This window comes from Euwallacea fornicatus, chromosome 34 (genome assembly GCF_040115645.1).
Source record: "Euwallacea fornicatus isolate EFF26 chromosome 34, ASM4011564v1, whole genome shotgun sequence".
NCBI lineage: Eukaryota > Metazoa > Arthropoda > Insecta > Coleoptera > Curculionidae > Euwallacea > Euwallacea fornicatus.
In genome coordinates, this window is record NC_089574.1 from 1,521,029 (window position 1) to 1,536,362 (window position 15,334).

General features: G+C 36.8%; 2 protein-coding genes across 3 annotated transcripts in view; both read left to right on the forward strand.

Annotated features, from left to right (window-relative positions):
• LOC136348668 (somatostatin receptor type 2-like) overlaps positions 1-9,888 on the forward strand; it is a 127,850-nt gene extending 117,962 nt beyond the window's left edge. For both annotated transcript variants that reach the window (XM_066299690.1, XM_066299689.1), the window contains exons 2-4: positions 3,538-4,456; positions 8,899-9,105; positions 9,592-9,888. In XM_066299690.1, coding sequence (XP_066155787.1) covers positions 3,576-4,456; positions 8,899-9,105; positions 9,592-9,790 — 1,287 coding nt within the window. In that variant the 5' untranslated portion in view covers positions 3,538-3,575 and the 3' untranslated portion in view covers positions 9,791-9,888. The remainder of the gene's footprint in view (positions 1-3,537; positions 4,457-8,898; positions 9,106-9,591) is intronic.
• Positions 9,889-13,548: 3,660 nt separating this feature from the next.
• Rala (Ras-like protein A) lies at positions 13,549-15,327 on the forward strand. Its single transcript, XM_066299544.1, has 3 exons — positions 13,549-14,041; positions 14,250-14,424; positions 14,892-15,327. The coding sequence occupies exons 1-3, from the start codon at positions 13,728-13,730 to the stop codon at positions 15,003-15,005; spliced, it is 603 nt and encodes a 200-aa protein (XP_066155641.1). The 5' UTR covers positions 13,549-13,727; the 3' UTR covers positions 15,006-15,327.
• Positions 15,328-15,334: the final 7 nt, after the last annotated feature.

The following is a 15,334-nucleotide window of genomic DNA, read 5'->3' on the forward strand; positions in this document are numbered from 1 at the left end:
AACGTCGTATGTGGCTTCTTTTAACATTAAACAAAACCTAAACAAGTATTTCTCATCGCCGATACTCGCAGTAGTCAGGATTTCGTCAAATCGACATGTTATCGAACAAAAATATAATCAAAATACCAAACACGTCTTTTTTTCTGAAGCCCCGTGTCTCAAGAACCAAGCCGATAACGGCCCCATGGTCACATGAACTTTTTAAGATTAGTCACAGATTCACTGTTTACTGTCTGTGCAAGTGCTTAATAAGCACTCTGTATTGCAAAATAATAATTGGAATATAATTCAAAAAAATACTGCACACTACAGAACGTTTTGTTTTTATTGGGCATGTACTACCTTATGGTTTGTTACTTTTTTGAAACACCCTGTATGAATTCTGATACAAAATTTAAATTCACTGATCATTCCCTTAGCTCGATCTTTCACCGTTTTCGCGGAATTTGCAAAAATTAAGAAAGTTCGGTCCATATATTCTGGTCTGATATCTAGAATACCTCAGCTGAGCTGCAGCCATTTTAATAATTTTATTTTGATTTTTGACGTTTTGAAATGTCAAAAATTTGGGCGGATGCCGGGATGTATCAAAACTGCACGACGTCACTTGGGGTACACAGATACCGTACAGATAGGTACGTGCAGATATTTCAAGGAATGAATCTCTGGCCGATTCCAATACGAAAAGTTCCTGTTAACATACGGTCGCAGCGGCCCGTTTGAGAGATACAGAGTGTTTAAATTTTAATTTAAATTCGGTTTCCCGTGAATATTTTTGGACACAGATGTGTCGATCGGATGAACTTTAATAGATGTCCCCCAAGAGTACTATTTTGAGTGAAACTAAATGTACAATAATGCCGTTGATACAAAAGTGACCTACAGCGTGGGGCAAAAAAGTTAGGGACAGTTTAAACGTGGTGAAACCCTGTACGTGGCGCCCTCTATCAGTAATCAAAAAACTAAGATAACATTTGGGTTTTGCATCATAAAAAATGAATGTTAAATTTCATCCGACTGACCCATCTGTGTCCAGAAATATTCACAGAAAACCAAATTAAGATTCAAACACTCTGTATCTCTTCAACGGAGCCGCCGCGACCATATGTTAATAGGAACTTTTTGTATTGGAATAGGTCAGAGATTCGTTCCTTGACATATCTGCACGTACTTAATTAACACCCTGTATATTATCTGGTACAAAATAACGAGTAAAGTTCACATGAGGATGCATCCGATCTTAATCGGTAGCGGATTTACGGGGTGTTAAAAGTTGTTTTTATTGCATCGTTCGTTTTACGCCATTTTTTAGGACATGATAGGACTTTACAACATCGAAGGGTGTTCACAAAATAGTACCCGGATAGTTCCATTTGGAAGCAGCAATCTTGTCTGAGCCTTAGCGAACTCTGGACCTTCCAAACATCCTGGTTGGATATTTTTTTAAACTCGAGATTTTCCATTAGTGTAGTTTACACTGTTTTTGCTATTATTCATCAAAGAGATAACTATTAATCAAATTTCTTATCCGTACGCTGCCGATAAATCAATTTCGGAAATCAGCATCTAATTCCCTAATTAAATTATTTCCAGACTGGTCTCGGAAGAGGGGGTACATATTAATCATAGGGTATATCCCGCGTCCTTAAAGTTCCATCGGGTAAAATCTGCATAAGAAGTTTTTTGCAAAATTTTTATTTAGAAAATGGCTGCGGGTAAGTAATTCGATAAAATCCTAAGACCGCAGGGCGAGGGTTTTTGTACACAGAATTATTTAGCTAGAATCGTTCGCCTCAAAGCAACAAATTGCAAGAAATTTACTATGCAGATAAACTTGGGTGATGAAACGTTAAGATTGAGGGATGAGGTTGGTCCTTGGACAAACACAGTTACACTCCTTCTAACTTCGACGTTAAGTAAGACTTCTTACACTTCGGAAGCCTCTTCAACCTTTGATCAACACGCAAATATAATAATAAATACCACGTGAGCTCGTCTAAAATGCTTTCACCGCACTAGGTCTCACCGAAGGGTCCCACACTTAACCCCCCGGCCTATGGAGCACGGTCCTCTTACACAGAGAGGACTAAAAGTCTCGCATAACCCCGTTAAAAGTCGAAGGGAATATGCTTCGTGGAAATGCTGGAACTCGTCAAATGTTGTTTTAATTGTGAAATTTTTGACGTAACAGACAGGGTTGCCCATGCTCTGGACAAATGTACTTTTTCATTTTTTTCCATATGGAAGCCCATGCGTACTACGATGTTTTTAAGTTCTTTGACAAATTCTGAACATATTTCACGCAGTGCGCACACGTCTAAATTTGACAGATGTTGAAATCATTGCAATTCGAGTGGCCTGCTAGACCGCCCGACATCGTCCTTATGGACTTTTTTTTATGGGGTTATCTGAATCGCGGGTTAGTGAAAATTAAAATTACTCAAGAAACCCGACACACACCGCCTCTAGCGATAAAAAAAGTTCTTAAGGAGTTTGAATTGCGGCTTGCCCGCTGTCCCTACGTCAAATGGACACAGTTCCAACATTGAATATATTAGCTTGGCTACTGCTATTTTTTAAATACCGCTAGTCCTATCGTCATATGTACCTACTTTTTGTAATTTTTCTCGAAAACCTGACTGATTTAGTCGTGGGTGTGTTACGTGAAACCTGCTCAAAATTCAGTCAGGCAGGTTCCCTCCCATCACCGAAAATGCGTGTTGACAACGTTACTAAATCAGCATATTTGGGCGAGGGAGGCTGGCAAATCAGATTCGGGACTCGCCCTGTACATAATAATACATACTTCCATTAATTCATCCACATCGAATTTACTCTTCATAATAGCAGTCCATGCAAAGTTATCTTGGAAAGGCTTTGATATATGTACATATGGAGCAAACGTATACCATGATTGTTTCGGATATGTTTAGTAACCCTTAAAATCTCATTTCAGCCGTGTTTGTTATTCGGATACACAATAATTCATCTGCGCTTGCAATATCTCTCTCGGAATATGCCTTGTGTAATTCGAGTAGATACAGCAGAGATTAAAAGCAGAGCGAAATATATTTAATTGAATTTCAAACCGTTTGTGTCGTATATGTACCGGCTGTTCAGTTAATAACGGCCCTTAGGCCAGGAAATCAATTTTTTTCATATACGTGACACAAGAGGGACGTTAAAACTCTTAAAGTTCAAGATCGTTTCACTGATTATTTCATCGACACTCTTAGAGTTACCGAGATATCCACGAAAAATCAAAAAATGCGAATAATCAGAGATATTATAGACCTCATTTGAAAAACATCTTCTTGCACATAAATCGACTGATCCGCACTCTATATCGGCCTGAGATTTGCGAGATTGCCCGCGCGACGTTACTAACTTCTGCCGCCATCATCAAGTTAACCTCTGGATTTAAAACTAAATAATACTTGATCATTCAAAAACAGGAACCATAAATTGAACTGTCGCGGTTTAAACGTGATGAACTTGACAAGTCAAATCAACCTAACTAGATAACCTTTGTTTCAGAAAACGACCACTCATGAAAACCTGGAGAACTGACCAAAATGGATGATGTGAACAACACAGCAAACTCAAATTGCTCGGACCACATAAATCCCTTTTATATCGTACAAATAATACAGACCATTCTCTTTTCTCTGGTATGCCTAGTAGGAATTGCGGGCAATACTTTGGTCATCTATGTGGTGATTCGTTACTCCAAGATGCAAACCGTCACCAACATGTATATCGTGAATCTTGCAATTGCCGATGAGTTTTTCCTCATCGGCATTCCTTTCCTTATCGCGACCATCCTTAACGGTCATTGGGTGTTCGGCCACATTGCTTGCAAAGCCTATATGATCACGACAAGCATAAATCAATTCACCAGCTCTATCTTGCTCTGCATTATGAGTGCCGACAGGTACATAGCCGTTTGCCATCCTATATCTTCCCCAAAATGGCGAACGCCTTTCATATCAAAATTGGTGTCTTGCTTTGCTTGGTGTTGTAGTATTCTCCTCATAGTTCCCATCATTGAACATGCTCAAGAGGTCGAAGGTCCAAACGGGAACAATTCTTGTGCAATTATTTGGGGCACGTGGGTTGCAGACAACGACACCACATATCCCAACAATTCTAATAGTTCTGTAGTGAACAATACTCTCATAGATGTGGACATTGATTCGTCTCCAGCCATACTGTTCACCATTTACACGTTTGTATTCAGTTTTGCAATACCTCTCACGGCCATTCTATTCTTTTACGCTCAAGTTCTGAGGAAATTGAGAACAGTCGGTCCAAAAAGCAAGTCCAGGGAGAAGAAGAAGTCGCATAGGAAAGTCACCAATTTGGTTTCCAGTGTAGTGCTGGTGTACATCATCTGCTGGGCGCCATACTGGGTCACCCAACTGGCCATCAGCAATTCCAGCCAGAGGAATCGCACGTAAGTTTCCACGTACATGGTGTCAATTCAAGTACTTCCCACCTTGATTATCTCGAAACGAAGATTAGATTTTATTAATTTCGTCAAAACACCTCGACTTTGTTGTTATCGAGGGGAAACGATTTTTTTATGTAGAATTCCCTGAAATATCTTAAGTGGTAAACGGGGTTAAGTGATATATCGCTTTAAAGGAGTATTTTATTCGTTACATTCTGATGCCTCATTTGCTACATTTGACTGTCGCATCGTCAAGTCAGGCGCCTTCCACCAGGCACAATCGCTTTTTTGCACATGTTTCGATAGCGCTCGATCTAAAATTTTTTATTCAAACACGTGTTGTGATTAAGAATTTTTTTTTATAATAAATCGATTCACCATCTTTTAAGGAAAAATGCATTAATCATCATAATGTTTTTCAATCTAATAAATTTCCTTGGTCTTTGAAGGAAAAAAAAAACATCTCTGTAGAATATGATTTTTTTTTATTGTTTATTTTTGTATTCAGTGGGATGCCATTACGATAAATTTCGATTTTATCTTGCTTAGATTGCGCTCGGTTGAAAACGGGCAAAAATCGTACGATCGCTGAGTTGGGTGTTGGGAAGGAACTCGAATTGAATCGAACTAAAAATTTCCTGCCATTGAAACGAAAAGGCCATAGACAGCTTTGAGACCAGGCAGTGCTGTGCAGCTAAAATCTCTCTTGTCAATAACACCAGAATGGCAGTTTTCGTTGGCTGTAGTAACACCCCAAATGCTTTTTATCACTGTTTATATGTTCTTCCTTAAGCACATGCTGTCCATTATGTCGTTTCCCTGGTTAGGCCGATAGGCTGTACACTTGCATAAAAAAGGTGTAAAGTAATTTAAATATTTTAAGGCCACCATTGTTGGTGGTGGTACCTCACCAAAAGCTAGATTGCAAAGTTTTTTTGTGCGTTTTCGTACGGATGTCGTCGATCTTGGATGATCCAGCCGAGCTGTAGCGCAACAAACAAAATATTTAAAATATTAAATGAAGAAATTGCCGAGTTAGATCCAAACGAAAATTATTTATTAATATATCTTTAATTATTATTTATAAATTATAATATCTTTTTCAGTTTTCCAGATACAGCACCATTTCGGGCCCTCATTTTTGCGATTTTTTGTTGCCGAAAATGAAGACTCTAAAATTGCCTTTTCAAAGCTCCGCGGCCTCAATCGCGGCATCCACCATCGATATGTGGTAAATTGTGTTCAATGTTTTCGTGGTTCGAACGTCAGCTGTGCGCGCCTCTGACTCGAGTGGGAGTTATTCGTCAATTTCGGTTTTCCCTTAAGTAACTCTAACGGTTCTCCAGATTTTTAAAAAGCATCGAGCACGTCGGCCACAAACGCGCCATTAAAAAAAATCGAATTCTGGACAATTTGGTGGCGAAATTTGCGTTCCTGCAAAATCGCGACGCAACGATCATGGCTTTTGATCATAACGAAACGAAATTTATTAGATCACATGTATTATTCAGTCCTCGAAGTTGTCAAGTACTAACAGACCGAGCATATGTTGAATTACTCATGAGTGGATACACAGTCCGAACTTGCTTCATATAATTCCTTTTTATAGTATCGCATTAAAATGTAAAAGCAGAACGTGTTATGGTGATGACGGGGCCATACTATTTGTTAAAGTTATAGATGATAAAATAATGAAATTTTTTAGTAATAATTAATATATTAATTAAGTATTATAACCTTATTAAGTGTTTCTACTCCATTGAATTGCAAAAAGATGTATAGAATATCGATTCAATTTTTTACGAGATGTGGAACATACATTATGGAATTGCTCATTGTACATTGAAATTGAACAGCAAATGATTCATTAAAAGCAGTAAAAACCGACAAGTTGAAACAAAGACAAGTGTCCAGTCCGGGGGAAACGGGAGTAGCGCCAATACTGTATGTCCTTTGCAATATCGGAACATCGCTGGCATGAATTCTTCAATTTTTTTTTTTTTAACGTGAAAAATTACAATTTTCATCACTCATTTGTAGGTTTTATTCAATTGTCCCATTTCCGCCTTGGTATTTGCTTAATTTTCTTATCATTTTCTCCCTCTAAGTTACATCAATGAGTTTCGCCTGGAAGCGTTCAAACTTTCATTCGTGGAAAGGTAGTATTGCAATCCTGGATGATTTGAGGAGGAAGCCGGCGCCCTTGCAGACACACAACACGATGCTTATGGCTATTGTACATAAGAGAATTAAATTTGTTAGATCACGTATATCATTCGGACTTCCAAGTTATAAAATTTTAATAGACAGAGGCAAAATGTTCAGATTGATGGTGGTTTCATCTTTACTATATATGTACATCAATTATGAACACGACGTATGGAATTCTAAATAAACGTTGTTCAGCAAAAAACCTCTGATTTTTTCCGATCGAGTTTTATTTACAATTGGGTATGTATATTTTATTTCGTCAAGATGTGTTTGTATAATGAATCTGCTGCCTTAAATTCGCGATTTTCCTCCCATTTTACTAAATCTGGAAACATGGAATGTTTCGTTGTTAAAGCCAATGAGCTGTACCTGTACGAGAGGCAGGTTGTACCAACGTCACTACGTAGGCGATTCACCGGAGTATTAAAAAGGTTAAATTAATTCGAAGATTTTCAAAAATTCCTCAGGGATTAATATTGATTTTCTTTGTGCTTCAGGTCTTATCTGTCCGTATCCGTAACTCACGTTAGAATTAGGATTTCTAGCATTAAAAACTTGCGCCGTTCTTCTTGCGCATCCTCCTTGCCCCCCATAAATAAGAATTCTATTCTTTGCTAAACTGCGTATATCGTGTTTCAAATTACCCACTGTAACACGAATTATCCCAACAAATTTTAACTGATCTCGATACCTGTTAACATCGACCAGTACCACAAGTAAGTAAATATTTTCCACGAAAGATAATATCAAAATTTATCGAAACGGCATTCCATTGAAAATAAAAATAAACAATAAAAAAATTCATATTCTACATAGATGTTTCTTTTCGACGATCGTGGAAATTTATTAGATTGATAAACATTTGGTTCAGTGATTAATGCGTCTCTTCTGTTAATGGTAAATTGATTTATTACAAGAATTTCCTAATCATAAGACATGTTTGATTTAAAAATCTTAGTTTCAACGATACTAAAACACGTATAAGAAAAATGATCAAGGACACCTAACTTGATAACGGACGAATGTAACAAACGAGACATCAAAATGCACAAAATAGAAAGTCCTTTAAAATGACGTATTACTTAATCCTCTATACCATTTAAGATGTTTGAGAGGGTGGCTCTGCGGTGTAGAGGGTTGAGAGAGGCGCAATCAATTCTGTATAAAAAAAAGTGTTCCCCCTCAATAACAAAATCGACGTGATTCGGCGATTTTTGAAAAATATATCCTGCTTCGAGATAATAAGACGGAAAGTTTTCAAATTGACACCCTGTACGTGTGTGCACGTATGTAGGTGCATTCAGAAAAATTAACACAATTGATTTTTCTTCGCATCCTTAATTACTTGAGATATCACGGAATGTGCTCGGGGAAAAATCAGCAAAACGTTTCACCAATATTATAAGCTCGTATCTCTAAAAGAACTTGATAAAATCACATAAAGAGATCCTGAAAGTTCGTTTTAGCTGGCTTTTAATTAAATGAGGCCAATATCCGGTCGTGAAGTACCGTTTTGCGCACTTGCTAGGTGAAATAGGAAAATTAAAAAAAAAATAAAAAAACATTTTTCCTATGAGCATAAGATTTGCGCGAGACAGGGGAGATCAGTATCAAAAATAATTGCGGACAATAAAACAATATTAACTCCCACTTCCGTGCGGTAGAGCATGGAAGTCGTCTACTACCATGTCAGTAAATTGCAAATAACATAAGGATAAGTTCTAAGGGAAAATCAGCAATTGGAGGTAGATGCGTGTAATAATCCTGCGAAATAATATTATGGTGAAGTGTTCAGCTGGGACACGTTGATAGATTAGCATAACGATGATAACACGTCACGCGTGAATTATGTGCGGTTTCAGGATTTTAACATACAAATGAACCAAATATCATCGCTGGTAATGCTTGTTAATATTAGGTATAATTAATAAGAATTTAATAAATTTCGCAAGTTTTTGCAATTTATTTACTATCGACGTAATGTAACACACGAAAACACATTCGAGTGTGTAATGCCTTTACCGCACGCCAATATTTAATTAACTTGACAAAAAACAACAGAGATAATAGACATACGCTCCTTGCAAAATAACTGTCTGGCAAAATCACTTGAAAAAGTTTGTTTGCCGCACGCAGTTGCTACCGAACCCCGATTCACGTGATTTAACGCACAATACTTAGCGTGCGGTAAGGAATTACGTTTCGCACTACTTATGTAAATATTTTTTTCACAGGTTAAATATAACCTTGCATTTACTGGCGTCTTGCTTGAGTTATTCCAACTCGGCGGTGAATCCAATACTCTACGCTTTCTTGAGCGACAACTTCAAAAAGAGTTTTTGGAAAGCCTGTACCTGTGCGGGGAACAAAGACGTTAATGCCACCCTACATTTGGAAAATAGCGTTTTTCCCAAAAAGTCTAAACCTTCTTCATCGGAAAGGTAAGCATCTAGGAAATTCAGCTTATTGTAACGTGATAACTTTATATAAAAATTGTTTTTATGGAGGCCGCCCTGTTTCGTTTTTTGGTATTACACTACAGGGTGTTTCAAAGAAAACGCGTCAGACATGAGGAGGCGGAACATGGGAAACAGTACGGTAAACAATTTTTGCACGGATACTCCCAGTTAAAAATAAGTCGTTTTGGCTCCAGTCATTTGTGTTCTAAAACGCAATATTAACTCGGAAAGAATGCCTTGAAAAAAATGTACATATGCAAAAGTGTTTATTCTGTTCGTTTTTACTCTATTCACTTAAGTGAATGTCCAGTATGTTGAACAAAAATCAGTCTGAAGCCAAAACGGCTTGTTTTTGAGTGGGGATTTCTATGCAAAAATTCTTCGCCGCAATATCAGTTTGGCACAACCTTTCTGGAACACTTCGTAGTCAACTAATCTTTAGTTTACTGAACTATTCAATTTTTACAGATACCGGACTACTAGGAACACATCCATTTGTCCCAATGTGGACGAAGAAGGCGACGCCTTGGTCAAAATCGAACAACCCTCATCTTCAATTCACACGTTAGCGATGACCAGTCGCATCAACCTCAACCTGAACGACAGCAAGGACAACGTAATCATAAAAAACGGAACAGCGATTCAGGCGCAACCAACGTGCTTATAATTGATAAATTAGATAGAATAAAATAGACTATATTATACATTTCGAAATAAAAGTATGTTGTTGTGTAAGTTAAATATAAAAGACTTTATAATAATTGATTCCCGTTTTTCATTACGTGCAGAATGGGTGGAGTTTATCCCTATTCCACTCTAGAGCCACCCCGAAAAGGAATCGTGATTCCGAGACCAATGTTAACATTACAGAAATCATGTATGATCAAACTGTACAGCGGGAAAACCAATGTCTGATCTGCGACTCCCTTTCAATGTTGGCTAAATTAGTGTGACGTTACCCATGGTCAACGGACGAGTTACGTGCGTTGATTTAAAAACGACTGGACGCAGCAGTAAATCCAAGAAAAAGACATGGAAACTCAACATTTCACCAAAATTGATCCTCCTTTTTGAACGAAAGACCGCCATATACTTAGTACTCTTTCCTACGTAATTTGAGTAACTCTGACGCACATCTAAAAGATCCGGCGTCTTGGTGACGTCACTCCCTTCGATTTGGAAATCATGAATTAATGCCTCTTTTGTCAAATAAAGGAAGACAAATCTGTAGAGGTCGTCCAGTATAAAACCGATGTACGTCGTAACGCTGAAATTAAGCGGTGTTGCCAGTTGTATGATTAATTCAATATTTAAGTCGACAAAACCATCACAGTAAACTGAAATGGTAGAATGGGGAAGGCGTAACGTCAAAACTAACCAAAATACGAAATTTGGCGACATCGCGCGCAACTGCCAACACTTTTGTTAATATTCTCATTATTTATTTACGTTTATGTTAAGTTTAAATATTTTACTAAACGTTAACGGGTAAGTTACCCTAGATAGCAGTTGCAATTAATCCGCATTGTTATTGTTTACGTAAAGTAGAGTTCCTCGTTGAAAACTTTTCGTTTTTTGAACGTGAGAATAAGAAACGAAATCACCTGATTTATGATGTGCAGCGGTTTTCGTAGTAGACGACCTATACAAAACAATGCTAAACTCGTTTTTTCTAAATCGTTGGTACATTGCTTATAAACCAGAAAGGATCCAGTGGTGCACAAAATAATCTATTAGTTTCTAAACTTACGCGTAAACTCATACACATGGGAAAACTCAAAGCTATAAATTGCGTCGACAGGTGTATGGGTCAGTGGAATTGGCGATTCAAGTCAAGCCATATGCCTTCTGGTGAAAACATTTGAAGCTGCTTGTTTCACTAGATTGCATTCACTGCAGGATTATTTTCGCCCGTGGAAAGGAATAATTGATGTAGTTCTATCGTAGAGAAAATGAGGGCGATATTAACAAGAGATTCAGCAGCGTACCCGAATGAAATTAGTTTGCAGTATTACCGTATTGCTTACTCGGTACACATCCAAATTTTACGAGTTTCCGAGTAAACGCAAAGTAATAAAAGTTGAGATGGTTTTCCCATACCTTTAACAATATCGCTGAAACAAGCACGAATGTTCAACAAGACATTAAAAAAGTCACTAATTGCATCACAAAAATGAATACTCATCACTGAGAAAAAACTACGCGTTTTCCCTTATTTCACTGTACGAGGGCTCTCTTTTATGTTTTACATACACGGACATAGATGGCGGCGCTACCAGTCAGTCATTAATAAAACTTAGCTTGAATGTTTGATTAAATTAAATCCGAAGTTTCAATGCGATTCACACAATAGTGTTGGTACAGGGAACTTTGAAAATTAACAAGTTGCCCGATTAAACCGAGAAAATTGCCGTACAACATTTTTTTGTAACTTTCGACAATTTCTTCAACAAGAATGTCTCGTCGAATTGATTTCTGTTTTCGGCAATGAAACACATCAATCGACAATTTCTCGTTTGTATGGAGAATTCAAAGGTGAACAGATCAGTTCTAACGATGATCTAAGGACGGGTGCACCAAAAACAGCAGTCATCCAGGAAAACGCCGTAGCTGTGCGCAAGCGTTTCAAGGAAAACTGACACGTGATATATTTTGACATTGAGGCATCGATGAAGATTTCACAGACTTCAACTCAATAAACTTTGCATGAAGAATTAGCTGTAAAAAAATTAGTAACCCGTTGGATACGAATCTGTTGACCGAAGAATAGAAAGAAACTTGAGTTAATTGGTGTCGAGAAACTCTAGACCGTATGACGCAAGGAAAATCTACAAACATGTACAGCATCGTCGGTGGTGGTGATTAACTCATATGTGCCCGAAAATCAACAAAAGTCATCCGTTCTCGAGGTGCTCACGAAAAAATGGACTTTTTAACATAACAAAACGACGAATTGTTAGATGATCACCCATATTAATCCGACCTAAGCCCCAATAATCTCTTTACCTTTCCAAAAATCAAGAACAAACTGCATGGACACAAACGAGTAGAATAAGTACTTTCAGAAATGGTTCTAGAACATGGAAACATGCGGTCTTTAAAAACTATTTGCTCTTTTATTTTAGCTCCATTTGCAAAACTTAGAAGACAGCCCTTGTACTGTATTATTTCGTGTGGTACATTACTACCGCGGTTCGATCAATGAGATGGATGTTTGCAAAAAAGGTGTAAAATATTCGAAGTTTGCAGGCTATACGATCGTTGTTATCATTTATCTTATAAATCTTACCTTTATGTGTATATTTTTGTACCGATATTGATTCTTAGATGATTTAGTGCAGTGGTGCACGGCGACAAATAAGGTATTCGTAATCCGGAACTATTAATCCGCATTATCGGTTGTTCTCTTATCTTTAGGGGTTCTCTCGTATCTTCGTGGAGAATACTTCGAAAAACAATAAAATCTTTAAAAGCTATCTACTGTTTTATTCCAGCGCTATATACAAAATTCAAAAGACAGTCTGGGTATTGTACTCCATTAATACGTTGCTATGCGACCAGATGAGCAAAGTTTTGAATATTTCCTGACTGCAGTTATTTTGCTGCACGTCCTGAAATGGGCCTGTATAGATCTGTCTGCATTATCCTACCCCATAGATTACTGTACAAATACTGTGCACTATGTAAAGGCCGCGCGCAAGATAATAAATAGACCATTATCTCTTCAGTTAGTCTTAATTTCGCTATAAAGGCCTTTTATACTAGCATACGTTTGTCTTCACCGAGTAATGATTGAAATTTAACCAACTTGAGAACTAATAGGAGATTCAATCTAAATTGAAGTGAAGTTATATTTTAACAGTTGTAGGTGCACAAAAAAGTTCGGCATATTTCATATTTGAATCGAGAATAAATCGAATGTAAAGCTTTCCAGTTACAATTTATTAGGATTTCCGCGTATATGGTCTTGGACACGTAACGATCCTTCCGTACCAGTGAGGTGATTTGACTGGCTAAGCCTATCTCTGCCCGTTCAACACGATACGAAACATCACAATGACACTAGGACATTCAAAAGTGGGCCACAATGGCACGTTTCCCACACACTAGTGCGGTGTCTGAATTCACTATGAAATCTGTGAATCGGCATGTGTTTTATTATATGTAAGATAAAACAAAACTCACGATTTGGAGCACTTTTGGACATTTGTAAAAAATTTATTAGTCAAAAAAACACATGCATGGCTTTCCGCTTTTTTGTTTTTAATGGTTTCCAACCCCATCTCTAGTGCACCTAATAACTACGCTTACTATCACTAACTACTCATTAAGGGTAGATCGAATAGTTCACTTCTGACATTTAAAGCGCCCACAACACCTACAAGTAATGACATTTTTTACAAGACATTTGACATATATTGTGACATTGTTTTGACTGTTGAATGTTTTTGTTAAGTTACGGGAATGGTTACAAATTAGAAGTTGTAATTTTGATAATTTTTGTAAATCCACGAAACTAAATCTCAGGTGATAATAGGCGCAGCACGTTTATAATTTCCACAAGTGTCTAAAAGACGTGTTAAGCGGCTTAATTTTCACAAAACATGTCCAAAAAGCCAGCTATGCAGCCTGCCTTGCATAAAGTTATTATGGTTGGGAGTGGAGGTGTCGGAAAATCTGCCCTAACTCTACAGTTTATGTACGATGAATTCGTAGAGGATTACGAACCCACAAAAGCTGACTCATATAGGAAAAAAATATTGCTGGATGGAGAAGAGGTCCAGATTGATATTCTCGATACTGCCGGGCAAGAAGACTATGCTGCCATAAGAGATAATTATTTTAGAAGTGGGGAAGGGTTTCTTTGCATTTTTTCTATTACCGAAGACGAAAGTTTTCAAGCAACTCAGGAATTCAGGTATTTAGTTTGTAGCTTAAGTTAAGGTACACACCCATTTTGAGTAGTGACATCAATTTGTAGGTGGCTATTATTTCTATTTATAAGTTGATGCAGAGAAATGAATCATTTTCGAATTGGAAAAATTAATTACTCATTACTTAATAATTTTATACAAATTAGTACTCTGTATCTTAAGAAGTGACAAATATTTTTTTGTTCATTTTAGGGAGCAGATCCTTCGAGTAAAAGGTGATGATAATATTCCATTTTTGTTGGTTGGTAACAAAAGTGACTTGCAAGAAAAAAGAAAAGTGACATTTCAAGAGGCTCAAGATAGAGCAAACAGTTGGGGTGTGCCTTATGTAGAAACATCTGCTAAAACACGAGAACATGTAGACAAAGTAAGTGAGTCTATATATACAAAATGATTTATGGTAGATGAACTATTATAGTGGCAACTAGCTATAGTGTATCTTTTGTAATCTTACAAAGTCATTTATTGTTATGCCATATTAAGCTAAGAAGTAGGAGTTTGTGTCCTTAGTTGTGAACTACTACTACTTTTAAACCAGCATTTTGAGAATTATCTACAGGATATTTTCCTCAACATCTCTTACATATTTAAGGGATATTTGTTGAGCAAAGGTACGAAAAATGTTCCTGTAAACATATGGTATTGCTTTATTTCCAAAACACAAGACATTGGCATTTAGAAAAGAAATCAATTTTTCACCCTAAGCTTACTTTTTATTAATTTGTTTATATAAGAAACTGTCATTATTACCACCAATATCTATCATAGGTGAAATCTTAGTATTAGGAACTGAAAGTCTATGTGTATTAATATCAATCTGTATTATGTTTGCAGGTATTTTATGATTTGATGAGAGAAATTAGAGCCAGAAAGAAAGAAGAAAACAAAATGTTCAATGGAAGAGGAAAAGACAAAAGCAAGAGAAAGAAACGTTGCACGATTCTTTAGAAACTATTTATAGTTGCCTTACACTTAAGCCAGCTTTACATCTCAACGCCAATTTTTTAACTAATAAATGGCTATTACTAGGTAGTATTTTCTATTGAATTGATGAATTCTTATTGCATTTAAGTGTTTGTATGGAGTGATTTTAAATTTAAAAAAATGGCATGTAATGAAGAAGTGTATTAAGGTTAAGATAATTTTTTTAATTTTGTGAATGTGCTAGCTCTATTTATTTTTTTTTTAAGAAATAGATTATAATTTGTAATGCAAGGTAAGTAATAATTAATAACAGAGTCGATAATATCTGTTTCTTGCTTTTTTTCTACTATCCT